Here is a 21,325-nt window from a genome sequence, read left to right on the forward strand (position 1 = left end):
CAAGCTATTTTTGCTATTTTTTTCTAAATGTCATAATCATTTGTTAACAAACAAGCATTCATTACTTCAGTGAGCTCATTGTATCTGCATTAAATTATTACATTGTTTAAATTAACACATTTTTAGCTAACTGTGACTTTTCTGAAATACATAAATTAGGCAGTTTCCTCTGATAATAGATCACTGTAAATTGTAATATGGACTCATGCACTTTCTGTAAAGCTGCTTTGAAATTATGTGTATTTTGAAAAGCGCTATACAAATAAACGTGAATTGAACTGAATCAAGTCATGTCACATTTATTTATATAAAAAAAGGAAAATAACAGAATCAATGATGCAAACTTCATCAAATATGAGAGAAAATTAGAGTCAGGAGTGAAGCAGCTCTACAGAAGAAGAGAGAGTCACTATTCAGATCAAGTTCTGTTCTCTGATAGTGTCAGTGCAGTCAGATCAATAATATTACTAGATATGAAATGTCTTCTAAGTTGTTGGAAACAATAGTTAACCTATGATTTTTTTCATGATATTTTGTGACTTTTGAGTCATGAACATGCATTCAAAGTTTCGACATGCCGATTTGTTGTGGAATATATTTTCTAATTTCTATAAACAAATTATGGTGTTTATGGGTCAATTTCAGGCACATATTTTCATGTTTAAATGCAGCCGCATTGAACCCCCCAAAAATAGTTTTTTGATGTATTTTATCATTCTGAGGGTATTATGCATTTGGCAGATGCTTATATACAAAGAATTTAATTCATTCAATCTCCACAATATCTATGCATGAATATTGTGGTTAATTTTCATGCAAAATAATGTCACAAGGCAAAAAATCATAAAGGTGCTAAAAATAAGATTATTTTTTGAAGATTATTTGGTTTTTCTTTTAATTTGTAGTGTACATCACTAATCGATCGTACTGAAGCACACACACTACCCAGCGTCTCCTGGTCGGTGATGTCGGCGCTCATCTCCAGGCTGTCCGTCAGCACGCTGATGATGTCATCGGTGGCGTTGTGGCCGCTCTTTAGCATGAGTTTCCCAGCATCCTTCAGTGCCAGCGCAGACGCAGACGTGTTCCCCGCTGTTCTGTAGCTCTCAGCGGCTCGCCGGAAACTCGCCGCGGCCTCGTCCCACTCCTGCAACACACACACACACAGGCTTGTTTTGCTATATCTGTGAGGACATTCCATAGGACTAACTGCATTATTTCACACACAATCTAGAGGACTAAATAAATGCAGGAACACAATTCGGCATGCAGTGGCCATTCCACTTCAAATGTAATGATGACATCATTGTTCTCAGTTACATTATGAATGCAGTAAAATTTTAAGTCTGAAGTTAGTTAAACTATGACGTTTACAAAAAAACTAAAATAGGTGCACAACAAAAGCTACAAAAAACTGATGAATTTTTCAACATTAGACACTGTTATTGAACTGAATTAATGTGGATAATGTCTATTTAGAGCTGCTTTACAGCAGAATTGGAGTTTGTCTAATGCTTTTATGCAAAGATATTCACACTGCGTTGATGGCATGCATTTTTATCATTCATGTTCATTTTACTGGGATTCAAGCCCATGATCTTGGTGTTAGGAGCACCACGAGCACGAGCTTTTCCACATTTCTGTAAAAAAAAAAATACAATCACATTCTTTTTTGCAGTGTCTGAGAACTATCACTTTTAAAGTGGGCATGAAACAGAAGTTGCACGAGTCTTTTCTTATTCACTTCACTATTGTGCCGTATATCCTAGTGAAACGCTTCTGGAACAAGAACAAATGTGGGCGGGGCTTGATTGTGTCTGAGGGGAATTGATTGGATGGTTGTGGTTTGCTATTGGTGGATCTCATGTGAGTGACAGGTTGCCCCGCCCTCGTCATCAGAGAAGAGAAGAGCATGAATTTAACACAATAATGATGTGCACTGATAAATCATTTAGAATAAATATTCAATATTCCATAAAATAATACAAATTATCTATTTTTGATTTCATGCTGACCTTAAAGTGGTTAAAATCAAGCTTATAATGTCATGAGTGAGAGGAGGCGGGGCTATTTCCTCCTTAAAACTGCAGTGAACCAAAGACAGTCTCAAAAACACGCTTTGAAATCGCTGGTGTTTCTGACGTCACAAACTACCTTGTAACCAATCAGATCAGCGTGTGATCGTCAACCAGTGGATCTCTGAGCTGAGTGAGTGAGTGGAGGCGGGGCTCATTTGCATATTCATAGAACTGCGCATACTAAATGAGGCAAGGGTGTCGAGTTACATTCAAGCTATTTTAAGGCATGAAGAATATGCCATTTGGAGATCAAAGATGAGTTTTAAGGGATAAAATGATTGACTACAGGGGAACTTTAAAGGTTTTTTGTTTTACATAGTGTTTACCTTCCTCTTCATGTGGCAGCGAGCGAGTCTGACGCAGGTTTCTCCCTCGGCGCCGGCGTCTCCCTGCGCGCGGTACAGTTGCGCGGCCTGATGATATCTGTGTGTGGCCTGCGTGTGCTCTCCTAGCGCCTCGTGAGCCGCGGCCCGGTTAAACTGCAGGTCAGCGATGCGCTCGCCTCGCTCTCCGGACTGGGACAGCACCTCGAGCCCCTTCTGAGGATCACCCGCCTCCACGAGTGCAGCGCCCAGGTTCAACACACACGTCCTCTGAAGACCCTTCTCTCTGAGCTGCAGGAGGAATCAGAGCATCAGAGATATTTATTATGTTTCTCTGGCTGGTATGAGAGTCATATGTAAGCGATACGGTACGAGAGGCTAGCGCATAAGTCGGTGAATAAGTCATGACTGACTGTTATGCGTCTGGGTGTTGAAAACTGCTCATTTATAGTCTCCCTGGTTTGTAGTCCAAATAGTTTAAAGTCCCCCTGTGGTGAAACTCCAGCTTTTAATGTTGTTTATGTGTCTATGTGGTGTTTTTAATGTGCTTTAAGACAAACCATGTGTAAATTCATAAGTCGACAGCATTGCTGAGTATTTCCTCCTTAAAACTGCAGTGAACCAAAGACAGTCTCAAACACACACTTTGACATCGCTGGTGTTTCTGACGTCACAAACTACCTTGTAACCAATCAGATCAACGTGTGATCGTCAACCAGTGGATCTCTGAGCTGAGTGAGTGAGTGGAGGCGGGGCTCATTTGCATATTCATAGAACTGCGCATACTAAATGAGGCAAGGGTGTCGAGTTACATTCAAGCTATTTTAAGGCATGAAGAATATGCCATTTGGAGATCAAAGATGAGTTTTAAGGGATAAAATGATTGACTACAGGGGAACTTTAAAGGTTTTTTGTTTTACATAGTGTTTACCTTCCTCTTCATGTGGCAGCGAGCGAGTCTGACGCAGGTTTCTCCCTCGGCGCCGGCGTCTCCCTGCGCGCGGTACAGTTGCGCGGCCTGATGATATCTGTGTGTGGCCTGCGTGTGCTCTCCTAGCGCCTCGTGAGCCGCGGCCCGGTTAAACTGCAGGTCAGCGATGCGCTCGCCTCGCTCTCCGGACTGGGACAGCACCTCGAGCCCCTTCTGAGGATCACCCGCCTCCACGAGTGCAGCGCCCAGGTTCAACACACACGTCCTCTGAAGACCCTTCTCTCTGAGCTGCAGGAGGAATCAGAGCATCAGAGATATTTATTATGTTTCTCTGGCTGGTATGAGAGTCATATGTAAGCGATACGGTACGAGAGGCTAGCGCATAAGTCGGTGAATAAGTCATGACTGACTGTTATGCGTCTGGGTGTTGAAAACTGCTCATTTATAGTCTCCCTGGTTTGTAGTCCAAATAGTTTAAAGTCCCCCTGTGGTGAAACTCCAGCTTTTAATGTTGTTTATGTGTCTATGTGGTGTTTTTAATGTGCTTTAAGACAAACCATGTGTAAATTCATAAGTCGACAGCATTGCTGAGTATTTCCTCCTTAAAACTGCAGTGAACCAAAGACAGTCTCAAACACACACTTTGACATCGCTGGTGTTTCTGACGTCACAAACTACCTTGTAACCAATCAGATCAACGTGTGATCGTCAACCAGTGGATCTCTGAGCTGAGTGAGTGAGTGGAGGCGGGGCTCATTTGCATATTCATAGAACCGCGCATACTAAATTAGGCAAGGGTGTCGAGTTACATTCAAGATATTTTAATGCATTAAAAAAAGTTAAAATATGTCATTTTGGTGAGTTTTAAGAGTACAAGGGGGACTTTATTGTTTCCTACAGCTGGTAATGAATCGGAAGACTCACACATTCACAGAAAATAGTGTTGTAAAGTAAGGTGGATATGACAGGTGGCTCATTAAAAGAATATGTACATTAATTGTCGAGTCACTTTTGATCTCAGGTTGACTCTTGAGTTTGCATGATTTCAGGTACCGTAGTGGCAGCTCTCAGCGCGCTCTTGAAGCGCCTCAGCGCAGCGCTATAGTCCCGGTTCTGCAGCGCTTCATGTCCATCTGCGGTCAGTCTCTCGATCTCCACCTGAGCTTCTGTCTCCACCACATCAGATCTGTTCCTCCTGCTCCTCTTCTGCCTCTCACCAGCGTCTCTGACCCGAGACCCATCAGAGGCCATGAACTCACAGGAGACCACAGGTGCGGGAACGCATGATGCTCAGCCTGAGACACGGAGAACGAGGACTCAGGTCAGCTTTATTTATACAGCGCTTTCACAGTATAGAGTGTTTCAGAGCAGCTTTACAGAGATAACTGGAATATAATGCAACAGAGTTTGTTTCCAGAAGAAAATAGCGTCACAGTCCAGCTTAAGTAAGTTCAGTGATGCTTCATTTCTGTTGTAAAAAAGTTATTAATTAGTTCATTTATTTAGTTCAAAGGCCAGGAAATGTCTGTAATACTCTTTTTTTCAGGCACTTTTTGGTTTGCTGCTAGTGTGAACTACAGGAAGAGCTTGAATTACTTCAAAATGCAACACATGAAAACCATTATAATCTCAGTCAATTCGAGGTGTTTAAAATTTTTTTTAGATAAATGGGCACTGGTTATTAAAGTTACTGCGTTAAACTCATTTAGATGCAAACAATAAACAATTGTGCAATAATTAGATGTATGACATCTGGGAAAAAAATATTTGGGCATTAATGTGTTCCAGAAGCAGCGACAAGGTCATGTGTTCGATTCCCAAGGGATGCATGAACTGATAAAATGTCTAACTTGAATACAATACAAGTCACTTTGTATAAAAGCATCGACTGAATGCATGAATGAGTTAAAAACAAAAAACTTTTACATGCTACTTTTATAATGAAATATATTTGACGTGATATTGAAGCTTTTTAAAGTAAAGTAAATTGTACCCAGGAATGACTTCCAAGTATTTAAGTTAAAGGGATAGTTCACCCAAAAATGAAAATGTTGTCCTCATTTACTCACCCTCATGTTGTTCCAAACCTGTATGACTTTCTTTCTTCTGCTGAACACAAAAGAAGATATTTTGAAGAAAGTCGGTAACCAAACGACTGATGGACCCCATTGACTTCCATAGTAGGAAAAAAAATGATGATGACAGCATTTTCATTTTTGGGTGAACTATCCCTTTAAGAACCCAGACGTCGGCCCAGATCCGACCCACATCTGGTATGCCTTGAATCCACATGTACCAGATGTGGCCCGTTTAGGTTTTATTTTTTGCAACCATAAAATGATTTATTTTAAACAGCCTAAAAAGAACTTATACAAATTTATTAATTTATCTATCAAAATACGTTATAATGATCAGATATATACAACTTTATAGATAAAAATAAATAAAAATAAGCCAGGATTAAGCATAAATTCGTGGGTTTGTTTATCTTTATTTAGCCTACTGCACGGCTCCAATCTTCGCGTGGTTTACAGAAAGCCGCGAACTCGATAGTCCTAATTAAAATAAATAACGCTAATTTTGTTATTTCTGTCAGGAAAACTTTTCTGGCTAACCAAAAAATAACCTTAAAAAATAACTTTCTTGGAACCAAAAATTAACATTCTGGGAACTAAAAATTGTCGGAACGTTTTAGATGAACGTTCGCCATGTTTAGAATTAGAGAACATTGAAAAGTAATGTTTCAATAATGTTTGCGAAATGATAAAAAAGAATGTTTGCATAAGAAAAAAAAAAAGTTTTAAAACATGTTCAGAAATAATGTTTTCATAACTCAACGTGAGACAACCTAAGAACATATTTTGTTCTTCCTGGTTAATTTTAAAGTGTGTGTTAATGACAGAGAGGATTAATTCACACTTCGCTGATTAATCATTCATCAGTCTTCTAGAGTGTCACTATAAGCACACAGTTACCACAGCAAACTAAACACTCATTTACACACACACTGACACCGAATATAAAGAATATGCGCCATAAAACTTGAGTAAACAATATAATATACTGAATAATACCAGAACAGACGTTCTCCACACACATCTCCTGGAGTTTGTCTCTGAAAGAAGCGCACACTTACACGGATGAACTCAGTCAGAGCGGGCCTTTCCTCGGGTGATACGCGTCATGTTTCATGGTCCGATATTTGTCCTTTAAAATCATGTCGTAATATCGGAGCTGATGATGTATGAACAGGTGAGCAGACAGACAGGTGTCTCTCTCTCTCTCTCTCTCTCTCTCTCTGTGCACACCTGACCACACTGTTTACACCGTGTCTATGGAAACGGCAGTGACGGTAAATGTGGTTTCACCTGCTGTGACCATCAACATGAACATAAAATTATAATATTTTAAAACCTTTTCTTTTATCCTATAGGATAAATAGCACAATGTGTGATATTAGGTTATTGCATTAAGGACCATTGCTCAAAGGATGCTGGTTTCATTATACATTTTATTTTATTTTTATGTAAATTTCATATTCACAAATGTAAATTCACAAATGGCAAACCGAATGTTACTGCACTTATTAAAATATGAGATTAAAATATGCATTGATGTGATGTCAAAATCTAAAAATAACAAAGCATTTATAAACAACTGCAATATGCTCTTCATTTAACATTTTCATATAAAAAGTATCTAAATGCTTATTCAACAATATTTACCCTCTCTGTTATTTTACATTTTTTTGGTCCCTTTGCTTTCTTTTTTTTTTTATTTCTATTGTATTGAATTGTATTGTATTGTATTGTTAAGCATGTGATGTGTTCTTCTGATGTAATATAAAAGTTACCCACGTGCATGCTATTTGTTGGAAATAAAGCATTACCTAAAACCAACCTAAAATTATGAATTCATTATGAACATATTTGTATTTTATAAAAAATATTCTTTACTTTCAAAGAATCTCCAGAACAGAAAATATCTGTCACACGAAAAAAATAAAAAAATAAATAAGTACAATAATAACACGGACTCTCTTATTCGCTGGTCTGCTGTTTGAAAACTCGTTTACACTACAGTACCCATAACACCCCGCGACACACCCCGCCGTCATCAAGTGGGCGGAGCCGTGCGGGAGCCAATGAGAAGCGGGCGGGATATTCAAACCGTAAACAACCGACAGACGGGAGCTTTCGCGTTTTCTTTTCAGTCCACATTTATCTGAGTTATTATTCAGAGCCGAATGAGAGTTTAATCCCAGTTATCGATATAGGTGTATTAAACATCTGTTGAGCGCACCTGACTGAGAGCGTCAGTAATTCGCGGCTTTAGACTGAAGGAGTTTGATAAGAAGAGGGTCGCGTCGCTTGTCAGTGATCAGCGCGTGCGCGTGTGTCGGTTTATCAGAACGCGATCGATCAGATTCAGTTGATCGATATCGACAGAAGAACAGAGATGGGGGAGAGTGTTCAGGCCCGGTCTGGCTGTAAGTGCTGAAATAAATCACATTCATCTCAATAAATACTTGTCAGTCTAACAAACCGGAGTCACGGAAGAGTGATTGTGTTTATATGTGACAGATTTATGTTGAATTTTGAAGTTTATGTTGAATATGATTGAGGATTTATGTTAAATGTGAGTGAAATTTAATGTTGCTGTTAAATGTGATTGAGGTTTTATGTGAAATATGTTTGAGATTTTATTTGAATAGTTTAATATGATTGAGGTTTTATTAAATGTGAGTGAAATGTAATGTTGCTGTTGAATAAGATTGAGGTTTTGTGTTTAAAATCATCTATGTTTATGTTGATGTCAAATGTGATTAAGAACTGATGTTGATTTCAGATGAGCGTCTGACCGCAGAGGAAATGGATGAACAGAGAATTCAGAATGTGGCGTATCAATACCTGTGCCGTCTGGAGGAGGCCAAGAGGTGCAACACACACACACACACACACACACACACACACACACACACACACACACACACACACACACACACACACACACACACATTCTCACACACACACACACACACACACACACACACACACACACACACACACACTCATTCTCACATACACACACACACACACACACACACACACACACATTCTCTCACACTCTCACTCACACACACTCATGTGCATTTCTTGGTGAAATATTATCCATAATGTGTTCAAACAGTAATTTTTGAAACTTTCAACAATTTTAAAAATCTTTCTTGATCTCGAAACTCTTAGTTTTTATGGAATTAATCAGAGAAAAACTAAAGTTCTTTACAGTATTTTATTGAAAAGCATATTATTCCATCCACACCAGGTTGAGTGCTCTCCTTCAACAACGTCCAAGTTCAAGACTGTAGAACAAAAGTCATAAATGAATGATATGCACTGGGTGAAAAATATACATTTTAATGAGTACTGGGCAACGATTAATCACATCCAAAGTGAAAGTTTGTGTTTACATAATATATGTGTGTGTACTGTATAATTATTTTGTATATATAAATACAGACACATGCATGTGTATATATATTTATATATAATTTATATTATATGTAAATGTAAATATTTTATATATAAATAACAAATTTTTTCTTAATTTTTTCTTTTTTCTGAATATACATGCATGTCGGCATGTGTGTATTTTATATATGCAAAATAATTATACAGTACACACACATATATTATGTAAACACAAACTTTTATTTTGGATGCGATTAATCGTTGTCCAGTACTTTGAGCATCATTCGCTGCAGGGCTTCTAACGGTGTCAAAGGGATAGTGCAATTTTCATTTTTGCTGAGAACCTTTAAACTGCAGATGTGAATCAGTGTGTGTGTGTGTGTGTGTGTGTGTCAGGTGGATGGAGGCGTGTCTGAAGGAGCTGTTGCCGTCTCCCACTGAGCTGGAGGAGGCGCTGAGGAACGGGGTTTATCTGGCTAAACTGGGACACTGCTTCGCTCCCGGTGTGGTCCCACTGAAGAAGATCTACGACCTGGACCAGGAGCGATACAAGGTGAGCGATCAGTGACCGCACACGCGTCATGGCGTCCGGAGCATGCACTAGCCAGCAGGGGGCAGAAGTCACAGGACCGTTTTTGAATTGCCATTGTATATACGACATCATTCCCTACATTCGTTCACTGCTTTATACCCACAATCCTCTCTGATTTCAAGTGTACATTCGATGTTGCTGAAGCACTATTTCCCACAATCCAATGTGGAGAGGACTGAGCGCACGAGTTTAAACCAGAGATTACATCTAAAACATCTTTCTTATTTCTGCTTTAACATTTGTTTCATGCTAGTTTCTACCTCTTTTTATTAATCATTACTTGAATAAAACATTAAAATATAGAGACAACATTATATAGATTAAATGAAATTATATTAAGGTCTACTCCAGCTCTCCGACACACAGTGTATACATCAGGGTCCGAATTCAATCACTTCATTTCCTTGCAGATATAGTGCACTCAAACACCATACACTATAGAGGGATTAGTGAGTGAACGAGCGAGGGGTCTCTCACCTCCTGCTGATCCTGTGTAGGTCTTGTCTTGATTGGCTGAGCAGCGTCTCTTAGCCCCGCCCTCAAACACTAGTGTAGACTGGAAGAGTTTGGTTTGTGTTGTTCGTGTGGAGAAGACGCTGTTTTCTGAGATTGATACGGTGAAACCCACGCCATCGTCACTGTTCGCATCACTGTGATCAAGAGCGAGATTCAGATATGATAATGAGCGTTTGCTTTCTGACCAATCAGAGCAGAGCAGCTCTCAGAGAGGCGGGGCTTAGAGACTGAATCTTCGATCGAAGCGTTTCAGACACTGAGAGGAAAGAGCTGACGTGCAGTGGAGATCATGAGAGAAACACTGAGAGATTATGAGGAAACTAGTGTTTTTGATCTCGGATGCATGTGAACTCAAAAACAACATTAGGAACCTTTAAAAGAGCATAATAGGGTGAACCTCTGATGTTTTCTGCTCAGGCCAGCGGGCTCCAGTTCCGTCACACTGACAACATCAACCACTGGAGGAACGCCATGATGGAGGTCGGGTTGCCAACGGTAAATCACACTCGTGTTTCGGCCCATAGTTCGACAGGAACTGTTGTCTACTGTAGTGAATACTTCACATCACTGAAGAAGATGTTGTATATTCTGCAGATGTTTCATCCAGAGACGACGGATGTGTATGATAAGAAGAACATGCCCAGAGCCGTTTACTGCATCCATGCTCTGAGGTCAGCACCACTGACGTCTGAACATCATCCAGAATAATGACTACTGAGTGCTTTATTACAGTTATTCATTATTTCATGGTTTCTTGTGTTAGTTTGTACCTGTTTCGTTTGGGACTCGCCCCTCAGATCCACGACCTGTGTGGGAAGGTCAAGTTCACAGGTAACATGCATGTATATATTTAAGAAAAATGTGTTATTTACATATAATATAAATTTTATATATATACAGTATATACAAGCAAATATATATGCACGTGTGTGTATTTATATACAAAGTAATTATACACACACATATATATTATGTAAAACTTTTATTTTGGATGCGATTAATCGTTGCCCAGCACTGGTAAATATACTTTGACTTCACAGCCGTGTCTGTAGTGTGTTTCAGCATCTGGAAGCGCTGCTGTCTGTTCTATAAACTGATTGTGTGTTCTGCAGAGGAGGAGATCAATAACATGAAACTGGAGCTGGATAAATACGGGATTCAGATGCCAGCGTTCAGTAAGATCGGAGGAATTCTGGCCAACGAGCTCTCAGTGGACGAGGCGGCAGGTGCGTGTCACTGCCAGAAGCTTCCTCAGCATGTTTATAATCAATCATCATAATCACTCGTTTGTTAACATTATTTTACACAAAAAATACTTCTGCATATATAAATCTTAATTAATTTCAACTTTTACTAATGCATTATTAAAATCAAATGTTTTGTTTGTTAACATTATTATGCAATGAGTTAACATTAATAAATGCTTTAAAAATGGCTAATTTTTAGTTCATGTTAGTTAACAGATTAAGTAATGTCAACAAATGAGACCTTATTGTAAAGTGTTGCCAATACTAATAATAATACACTTTATTAAAAAAATAATTAATTTTTTTACTTGCTTACCTAATACTTACTTTTTCTAATAATAACCTTTCTAATACTAAAAGTGCTACAATACAATAAAAAAAGGTAAAAAAAAATTGCATCCAAAAAAAAAAGATTTTTTTCTTATTTGTACCAGAAAACAAGACAAAATAATGATCTAAATATACTTAATTCAAAGAGAAAATAAGTTTTAAAAAAGATTACCTTACTGACTTATTTTACTTTTTATAAATGTATAAATATCTGAAGTGATTCTTCATCTCCAGTAAATGTATCTTGATTCAGGGATGTTTAGATATTTGTGCTGGAAAACAAGACGAAATTTGAATAAAACCTCTTCATTTGACCAAAACTTTTAACAAAGTGTTACCATGTAAAAATCCAGTTATCTGTACTATTCCTTTTGGTGACAGAAAAACAAGCTTCATCTTTAAAGTCAGCATGAAAGGGAAGTTGCGTTAGTCTTTTCTCTTCTATTGTTCCGTATATCCGAGTGAAACGCTTCAGGAACAAGAACAAATGTGGGCGGGGCTTGATTGTCCGTGGGGAATTGATTGGATGGTTGTGGTTTGCTATTGGCTGATCTCATGTGAGTGACAGGTTATAGCCCCGCCCTCGTCATCAGAGAAGAGAAGAGATGCTGCTGTTATTCTGATTCAGGATCACCAGGAACGATAAAGCGATCGGTCTGTCTCTCCTGTCTTCAGTGCACGCGGCTGTGATCGCCATCAATGAAGCGGTGGACCGGGGGTGTGTGGAGGTCACAGGTCGAGCCCTGCAGAACCCCAACGCCATGCTGAGCGCCCTTCAGGACCAGCTCGTGCCCGTCTACCAGGAGATGCTACGACAGGCGCGCGTTCAGAAGGCGTCTCGGGCGCGAACACACGTAAGAGCGTCACATGACCACAAACTGACAAGAGACGAACTGCTGCTGTCGAGCTGATGTGAACCATTCTGTGTTTTTGTAATACTTTTTTCTTTTTTTTTTTTTTTATACTGTTCCCACGGGTCCTTGAAATCCTTTAAAGTTTGTGAATCTGAAGAAAAAAAATTCAAGGCCCTGGAAAGTTGTTGAAAATAAACATGCAGGTCCTTGAATGTGCCCTGATTTATTTTGTGCAAGAAGTTTTCTGGAAAAAAAAATCCTTATTATTCCCTCCGGTCCGCTAATGTGTTATTTCACCAACACCTCGTGGCCTTTGCGCACTAGCTTGCTTGATTTACGCTAGGCATTACGTTAAGTGTTTCCCGCGTGAACGTTGACGTTCATTATATGAATATAACACCTAGTTAAGCGTTTTGTTCCTCCTCTATTATATTGATAATATCCCCATGTTCAATAAATGATAAAAGGGACTCCAGACCCTCTTAAATTGGTCTTCTTTACCCTTAAGAATATAGACTATCTTTTCCATTGCGATGCATGAAGATATTTCTCTTAACCATCGAGTTATACCGGTATTAGGCCTTTCTAACGATTCTGTGTTTTGCAGGGAAACGGATCAGCAGAGAACGACATTTATGAGGAATATCTGACGCAGAGAGAAATTCAAGACTGCGTTAACCGAGTCAACAGTGAGTCGAGAAATCATGTCTGGGTCACTCATAGGTCACCACAAAATCTAATTGGAATTTCAATAATTAGGACATTTGCATAAAAGGAAAACCAGGAATGATTTTTTGCAACCCTTAGCTTAAGTTTCATTTGTTAAAATGAATTAGCTGCATTAGTTAACATTTAACTAAGAATAAACAACACTTCTACAGCATTTATTAATCATAATTTGTTAATTTCTGCATTAACTCATGCACTATTAAAATTAAATGTTGTGTTTGTTAACATTAGTTAATCTACTCTGAACTAACATGAACAAAAAATAAACAATTATATTCTTATTAACATTAACAGATAATAAATGCTTCCAAAAATATTTTGTTCATTGTTATTTAGCTTTTAGACCTTATGGTAAAGTTATTATTTAGCTTTTAGACCTTATAGTAAAGTCAAGCACCGAGCTTGAATTGAGATGCAGATAAAATTAACCTCTTCTTTACTTGCTTTCTGTGTAATCACAATAAAACATTAGTTGCATCGGCAGGTAAAATGGTTGCAAAATACATTAGGTCGCAGTCTGGAGCCCTGCATCTGCTAAATGAATACATGTATTCATAAATATAATTTCTTTCTTCTTTCTGTTGTGTTGTATTGCCCAGTGTTTGAGTGACGTATTACGTAGGGTCTGATTGACGGTTCAGTTCTCTCTCTCTGTGTGTGTGTGTGTGTGTGTGTGTGTGTGTGTGTGTTGCAGTGCGCGCGGGGGTGGAGTGTGTGGACGAGGCGCTGGACTGCACTGACCCGCTGGCGCTGATCTGTGCCCTGCAGAACCCCAGTCTGGCGCTCAGAGGACTGGTCCGAGATCACGCTGGCTGGTACCTGGAGCAGATGAGCGCTGATCGAGAGCAGAAAGCCCTGGTGAGACTCACACACAGCATCATCTCTCTCACCGCTCACTCATAAACTGTCCACCGGTGACTGAAGTGTGTGTTTTGTCAGGATCTGGGATGTGTGGATCCTCTGGAGAGAGATGAACTACAGGAGGCCGTCAACATGGCCAATGAGGACGCGCAGAGAGATCGAACCAGTCAGTGAAACACTCAAACTAATTAGCAACATGTGCAGTGTGTCAGTAGAGTTAATTTTTGGTGTTTAAGGGATAGTTCACCCAATTCTGTCATCAATTGCTCATGTCGTTTCAAACCCATAAGACATTCCTTCATCTTTTGAACACAATTGAAGATATTTTTAATGAAATCGGAGATCATGCCTTTAAAAGCAGCCATTTTGTAAACAGTAATACATGTACTACCATTTTAAAATTTGTTGTTTTTTAAAGAAACTAATACTTTTATTCAGCAAGGACACATTAGTTTGATCAAAAGTGACAGTAAGGACATTTGTAATATAATTTTTTCTTTTTTTAATAAATGCTGTTTCATATACAGTAAGGTGTGTGTGCGTGCAGTTCAACAGGCGGTGAGTAAAATAAACGAGGCTGTGCAGCGTGGAGAAGCTCGTCAGACGGTTCGGGCACTAATGAACCCAGATGCTCATCTGCCAGATGTCTATCCGTTCGCTGCGGAGCTTTACCAGAGAGAGCTGGCACCGCTGCAGCACCAGTGTCCTCAGGTAACACACACCGCCTTCCTTCTAAACCCTGGGTTAACCTCCTCTAAACCCTGGGTTAACCTTCCTTCTAAACCCTGGGCTAACCTGCTTCTAAACCCTGGGTTAACCTTCCTCCTAAACTCCGGGTTAACCTCCTTCTAAACCCTGGGTTAACCTCCTCTAAACCCTGGGTTAACCTTCCTTCTAAACCCTGGGTTAACCTCCTCTAAACCCTGGGTTAACCTTCCTTCTAAACCCTGGGCTAACCTGCTTCTAAACCCTGGGTTAACCTTCCTCCTAAACTCCGGGTTAACCTCCTTCTAAACCCCGGGTTAACCTCCTTCTAAACCCTGGGCTAACCTTCCTTCTAAACCCTGGGCTAACCTGCTTCTAAACCCTGGGTTAACCTTCCTCCTAAACTCCGGGTTAACCTGCTTCTAAACCCCGGGTTAACCTCCTTCTAAACCCCGGGCTAACCTGCTTCTAAACCCTGGGTTAACCTCCTTCCAAACCCTGGGTTAACCTCCTTCCAAACCCTGGGTTAACCTCCTTCCAAACCCTGGGTTAACCTCCTAAACCCTGGGTTAACTTCCTTCCCCGGTTTAGAAGAGAAGTAGTTTAGTTTAATAAGTTTCACTATGGCTTTGTTTTGTAGTGGTTTTATTAACGTCTTTCAGCAGTTGAAACACTGATTGATGGATTACATGAGACATGATTTATTTCAGGAAATTGTTCTGTATCTTTCAACATTCTTTCTGATGTTCGTTGATGTTTATTTGCTGCTGTAACTAGTAGTAAAGAGGAAGAGATGATTGGTTCATCTGTAACACTCATTAAAGAGACGAGATGTTAAATGAGATGTTAAAATGTTACACTGAAACGAAACGATGAGATGTTAAAATGTTACACTGAAACGAAACGATGAGATGTTAAAATGTTACACTGAAACGATGAGTTGTTGTTGTTGTAAAGTGTTCTTCTGTTGTAATGTTCCCTAAGGTACAGTTGTGCTGCTTGTTCTCAGGGTTCGCTGCAGCAGGAGGAGTTGTTCGTCGCGGTGGAGATGCTGTCAGCGGTTGCTCTGGTCAATCAGGCTGTGGAGGTGAAAGACTTCGGTGCGTTCAGCGCTACGCTAGTCAGTCCTGCCGCTGGACTCGCTGACATCGATGACAGCCTGATTCAGAGGTCTGACCGTTCACTCATGACACTCACTGTATGAGTATATATATATGGACATCATACTTATCATTTCAAACTCTGATTGGATATAGGTTTTGTTTGTCTGCTTTTATTTAAAAGGCCGACAGTTAAGAGAGTAAGACCGTGTTTTGTGTGGTATAATCGCTAAAATGTTTGATATGTGAATATCCGAGGCTCTAAATGATGAACATGTTCTGATAAACCTGTCAATCTCCTGCAGTCCTTCTGCCTCTGATCGTTTCACTCTTTTATCAAGTAAAAGTCTTTCAGTGTAACTGTACAAGCGTCCTCCTTCAGCTCGAGCTCCACGAGTCTTTCTGAGTCTAATCTGCTCTGATTTTATCAAGAAAACGCAAGAATAACTTTGATATTGTTAGTAATATTTCAGCTGGACTGAAGCAGCTTTACTTGATTATCATCATTAAATCATATGTTTTACATAAAACCAAGCTTTTAAAGATGCCTTTGGCTTGCTCAGTTGGGGATACTTAATTTGATTAATCGATTCAACAGTGCTATTGATCTGCATTACCAAACGTGGATGTTTTACACCAGAAACATACACTGATGTACTATTTTATTTAATACTGTGAAGCTGCTTTGATACAATCTGTATTGTGAAAAGCGCTATATAAATAAAGTTGACTTGACTTGACTTGACTTAAAGATCATCTTACTAAGACACATTATTGGCAGATATTGATATGCAGTTTATGTCAGCATCTGCTTCAGACTCCATATTTTTGCTCTGAATAAAACTGAGCTCAATATTCTCAGTATATCAGACTATATGAGCCATAAAAGCCTGATGGATCAAATGTAATCCACAGAAAACACATGCAGGATTTTTGGTTTTAGATTTTGCATGAGATATGTTTTGATGTCAGGCTTTCCAGTGTTATTATCTGGCGTAATAAGTGTGTGTGTGTGTGTTCAGGTATTTCGAGGAGCTGTGTGAGCAGAAGAGGAGGGCAGGTAAAGCTCTTCTCACCTGGAACGACCTGCAGACGGGACTGAACACCGTCAACACTGCCGCTCACGAGGAACATGAACGTCAGTCGATCAGAAATGTTCTTGGAGTGGCTCTGGTTATAATAATTAGTTTGCAGCGTTAGTAATGGATGCTCTGGTTGTTGATCTCCACAGAGATTCTCACCATCGGTCTGATCAACCAGGCTCTGAGTCGCAGTGATCCCCAGAAGACGCTCTCGGCGCTGATGCTGCCCTCCGGTGGCCTGGAGGACGTGTTTCCGCCCAACGCCTCACGCTACCACGACCTGCTGACCCGAGCCAAACGACACAAGGCAGAGGTGTGGTGATGCGTCCATCAGTTACTGGGGTCTTACTGCACAATTCCTCCGTAAATGCATTAAATTGGATTGCACCTGATTCTAATAGGGTTCATAAATGGTTCTCGGGGAGCTATCCTGGTGGCTCGTTCCTAGAACTATCCGGTATGAAAGCCCCTATTGTGTGAGTCCTGTTCCTGATGAAACGCTCATGTCCTGTGTGTGCAGGTGACCCGTGACCCTGGAGCTGAGCTCTGGTTGGCTGACATTCAGGAAGGTGTGAGACTAGCCAATCAGGACACTCAGAAAGCCCTGAAGAGTGAGTGGACGCACACAACCACACGATACGCTCGATGCACATGTAACTGCGAGGGTTTCCGGTAGATTTAAGGCAAGACACTGTAGGCAAAAATCTTTTTGTTTTAATCCATTTTGCATCCGTAACATGTCTTCCTTCAGACCATTTAAGTGTTTATTTCATTGCACTTGATATATTTGCGTCTGTAGATCTTTAAAGGCGGTGAGTTTGAGTCATAAATCTCCACTTCAGCAGCCGTACACACACCAGACTTCACAGTTTTACTCATATCTATATACTCAAGGTTTGCTCATATATGTCATTTGCATGATTAATGCAACATTTCACCCTTAAAACATGGTGAAAATGTATTTATTCTGATCAGTATTTTCTGATTTATGGAGTGATATGAAATCCAGAATCCACTCTGGAAAAACCTTTAATAATGTCAACAAAATCAAACAAATCTCAAACCTGGCTTTATCCAATGTTCTATTAATTTATGCAAACGAGTGCATATTTAATTAGATAATGCCTATTTTGCATATTTGAACATATTTCATGAAACTTACTATGCAAAACATGTTTGCAATTCCTAATATAATCAGTAAACTGGGGAAGTATTAGTTAAATTGTTTTGCCATATTCACCTGGAGTGTCCTGCCTTGAGTTATATTATGCCCTACAGCTTCACACTGTAAAGGCCCGTTCACACCAAGGATGATAACGATAAAGATAGTCTAAAAATCGTTCTCAATATTAAAGAATAGCAGCTCACACCACAGCTATAACGATAACGATAACGATAAACAATATAGTTGGATCACTTTCGGAACGATTTTTTTTCCAGCTGTTGAATGATAAAACACTGACAACCAATCAGAACACATGCTAATTTAAGGGCTCGCGTATTTAAAAGTGCAGACGACATTGTGGAGAAGTTAATCTGTTTGGCAAGTCAAGCCCCTTTTAAAGACAATGGATATAAACACAAGTTTTACCTCAGGTGTCCAGCGCTCGTTTCCACTACATTGTCTTGCTTCCTTTGAAGTTGCTTTAAAAAAGACTCGAAGTTTTTATTTTTATTCCACTATATTGACCATGTCAGCTAAATTCTCAGTTAGATAATTAGATCGATTACACCAGCTTCACTCGAAGCACAGCATGCTGAGGACATCTGCGGGTGAAAGCCTGTAAATGCAACAAGAACAGCAGAAACAGGTTCAATGACGTTGTACACACTTTGAAACCTTAGAACGAACAGACCGTTATCGTTCGTTGGTGTGGACTCAAATATAGTATCGTTCTTAGTGTGAACGGGCCTTAAGAGTTTATCTCATTACTTTCAGTGAAATGTTCCTCACAAGGAATCAAATGTCCCTGTTGTGTGTGTTGTGTGTAGTGTGTCTGGGTCTGGCCGCAGTGAATCAGGCTGTTAAAGAGGGCCGAGCGTCTCAGACGGTGCGAGTGCTTCGCCTGCCAGAGGTGGCGCTGAGGAGCGTCGTGTCCGAATGTGCTGACGGGTACCAGACGGAGCTGAGCGCCCTGCTGAGGGCCAAAACACTGGAGGGTCAGTCAAAAGGAGCTTGAAATACCTTTGCAGTGAAATACTGTTAACGAACATCCCCACGCTGGCCACATTTAGATTAATATGTAAATATTTCCTCTCAATAGCAAAAAAAACTCAATAAAACTGAGAAAGCATCTGATCATCATAGTGATGTGGGTGTTTGCGGCAGCTCTGCTATTCAGACACGCTATACAATAGATCGCTTTACAGCAGCAGTTTTACAATATTAAACATTCGTGTTCGTTTTTACTCGAGTTACACCTCAAAGAAGGCGGAGCCTCAGAGCCACACCCACCTATTACATCATCACCATGGACTAGGGGTTGCACGACTACTGATTTCTGCTAGTCGATTTCTTATCAAAACAATACTCGAGTTACTCGACTACTCGTGGTTCATGCTACTGTAAATGAAAAGACATGAAATAGCTAGATCTTATCAATAAACATTTATTAATTCATAGCCTAATGCAACAATTACATAAGTAAACTCTCAAAACATTATAATTATGACATTTCATTTTTAAATTTTCATGTAACAGTCTATAGCCAAATAAATGGCCGTTCTTGCCTTTCATTTCAGACGTCTGCTTCTAGGGGCCGTCACATATCGCGTCTTTTCCGCGCTCAAGGTCGTTATTTCAAATGTAGGCGCGCGCTCATAATGAAAGCAACATGGTGCGCTAGTTTTTCCAAGCGGGTTTTTTCTTCTCATCTCCAGAAATATATCTAGTAGTAAAGCTAATGCAAGGGCTAGAAATCAATTAATCCTTTGCGGAATGATACTTCTTCGTCGTCATCATGGAGAGCGCAGTTTGTTTGCATAGCAACGACAGACGCCACGGGAGCGCGAGCGCTTGTAGGAGACAGCGGCACGGCCGCGCGCGCTTTCCACACGTTTTTAGACGCAATATGTGAACGGCCTCTTGCAGAGTTGGCCAATTACAATATTTTTGTCATCCTTGATGAAATACTTCCACACATCTGACGTGTGGTGTCTGTTGGTGACGTTCGCCATTTTTAATTCATTTATGGTTAATGGACGCTCGAGTAGTCGATTGTTTCCGACAGCGTCGACTAGTGGTTGAAGTAGTCGATCTATCGACTACTCGACTAGTCTATGCAAGCCCTACCATGGACCAATGAGAGTTCTAAGGTGTTTGTTTGTTCTGTTTTGCTTGAAGTATATCAGGGCTAGTGGTCGACCGATGTATTGTCAAAGCAGATGTATCATCAGTGATATATTATATATATATATATATATATATACAGTATAGATTTTTTTCAATATCGGCATCGGGTAAGTTTTTCTGTTTGCCCGATGTGTGACTTTTATTTTGACGGGCGAGCGCCTGATCGTACAACGCTCAAATTCTTCTCCGTCTTCATAAGTTTACGGCCTCGGTTTAACAGTCGTCCAGTACGTTATCAGATAGAACTGTTAAACAAAGAAAGTTAACAGTATGCGAAAAAGTACAGCGTTTGCTTTTAATATTATTAGTATCAGACAGGCAATACTTTCTCATTTACTGTCAACATTCAGAAAATATGCATCTATATCATTAAAACGAATCTCTGAATATCTAATAAACATTCAGATTAATCGAATCCAGCGGTGAGATCTTCTGAACATTACCTTAGAATGAGGCGTTCCTCTCTACACACACCGCGGGTCTCCTTACATCGACGTGTTTCTACGGTGGCCCTGAACGGACAAACGCCTTTCCTCACTGTTGTTCTTCATGATAAGAAGCGAGCTAAAGTCAGTGAATAAACACTGACACAATGATGAACAAGTAATAATAATATTCGCAATAACATAGTTTCTGTTCTCCGTAAACCTGATTTCTTGATTTATCTTTGTGAAGAAACCTCATTGCTTTGCCTACTCTCTGCTGTCTCAGACGACGACATCACTTCCTGTCGGCCACCGTATCTTCTGTTGGGTGCAGTTCACAACCTCACCACTAGATGCCGCTAAACTTACACACTGCCCCTTTAAGTGTGAGTTTGTGTGTTGTGCAGGTGATAACCGGAGTGTGTGGATGAGGAATAAACTGCCGGACCGCAGCTCTTATTTCTTCCACCTGCAGAAGCTGGAGGGCAGCTGGGAAAGACCTCAGGGGTTCGTCCAGAACAGCATCTTCCTGACGCACGAGGACATACAGGTGAGACACACACACACACACACACACACACACACACACACACACACACACCAGTAAAACATACTGAATTAGCAGTAAACAACCAGGGCTGTTTCCCGAAAGCATCGTTAGCCAACTATGTTCTGTCGGAATCATCAGTTCAACGCGTCGGTGTTTCACGAAACCATCGTTCCAACGAA

The 21,325-nt window shown here is 40.1% G+C and overlaps 2 protein-coding genes across 2 annotated transcripts in view; one reads left to right on the forward strand and one right to left on the reverse strand.

The window, feature by feature from the left end:
- ttc24 (tetratricopeptide repeat domain 24) overlaps nt 1–4,583 on the reverse strand; it is a gene marked incomplete at both ends in the record, with an annotated part of 10,456 nt that extends 5,873 nt beyond the window's left edge. Inside the window, 3 exons of the mRNA XM_081388009.1 lie at nt 946–1,147; nt 3,333–3,620; nt 4,386–4,583. Coding sequence (XP_081244135.1) covers nt 946–1,147; nt 3,333–3,620; nt 4,386–4,583 — 688 coding nt within the window. The remainder of the gene's footprint in view (nt 1–945; nt 1,148–3,332; nt 3,621–4,385) is intronic.
- A 2,895-nt stretch (nt 4,584–7,478) lies between these two features.
- The window catches only part of iqgap3 (IQ motif containing GTPase activating protein 3), a 33,254-nt gene continuing 19,407 nt past the window's right edge, over nt 7,479–21,325 (forward strand). Inside the window, exons 1-18 of the mRNA XM_081388906.1 lie at nt 7,479–7,821; nt 8,181–8,268; nt 9,200–9,356; nt 10,329–10,406; nt 10,506–10,582; nt 10,675–10,742; nt 11,024–11,137; nt 12,164–12,342; nt 12,950–13,031; nt 13,766–13,929; nt 14,011–14,098; nt 14,480–14,643; nt 15,647–15,807; nt 16,760–16,875; nt 16,969–17,132; nt 17,340–17,430; nt 18,812–18,979; nt 21,004–21,146. Coding sequence (XP_081245032.1) covers nt 7,791–7,821; nt 8,181–8,268; nt 9,200–9,356; nt 10,329–10,406; nt 10,506–10,582; nt 10,675–10,742; nt 11,024–11,137; nt 12,164–12,342; nt 12,950–13,031; nt 13,766–13,929; nt 14,011–14,098; nt 14,480–14,643; nt 15,647–15,807; nt 16,760–16,875; nt 16,969–17,132; nt 17,340–17,430; nt 18,812–18,979; nt 21,004–21,146 — 2,133 coding nt within the window. The 5' untranslated portion in view covers nt 7,479–7,790. The remainder of the gene's footprint in view (nt 7,822–8,180; nt 8,269–9,199; nt 9,357–10,328; nt 10,407–10,505; nt 10,583–10,674; nt 10,743–11,023; nt 11,138–12,163; nt 12,343–12,949; nt 13,032–13,765; nt 13,930–14,010; nt 14,099–14,479; nt 14,644–15,646; nt 15,808–16,759; nt 16,876–16,968; nt 17,133–17,339; nt 17,431–18,811; nt 18,980–21,003; nt 21,147–21,325) is intronic.

This window comes from Scardinius erythrophthalmus, assembly GCF_964197995.2.
Source record: "Scardinius erythrophthalmus genome assembly, chromosome: 16".
NCBI classification, from domain to species: domain Eukaryota; kingdom Metazoa; phylum Chordata; class Actinopteri; order Cypriniformes; family Leuciscidae; genus Scardinius; species Scardinius erythrophthalmus.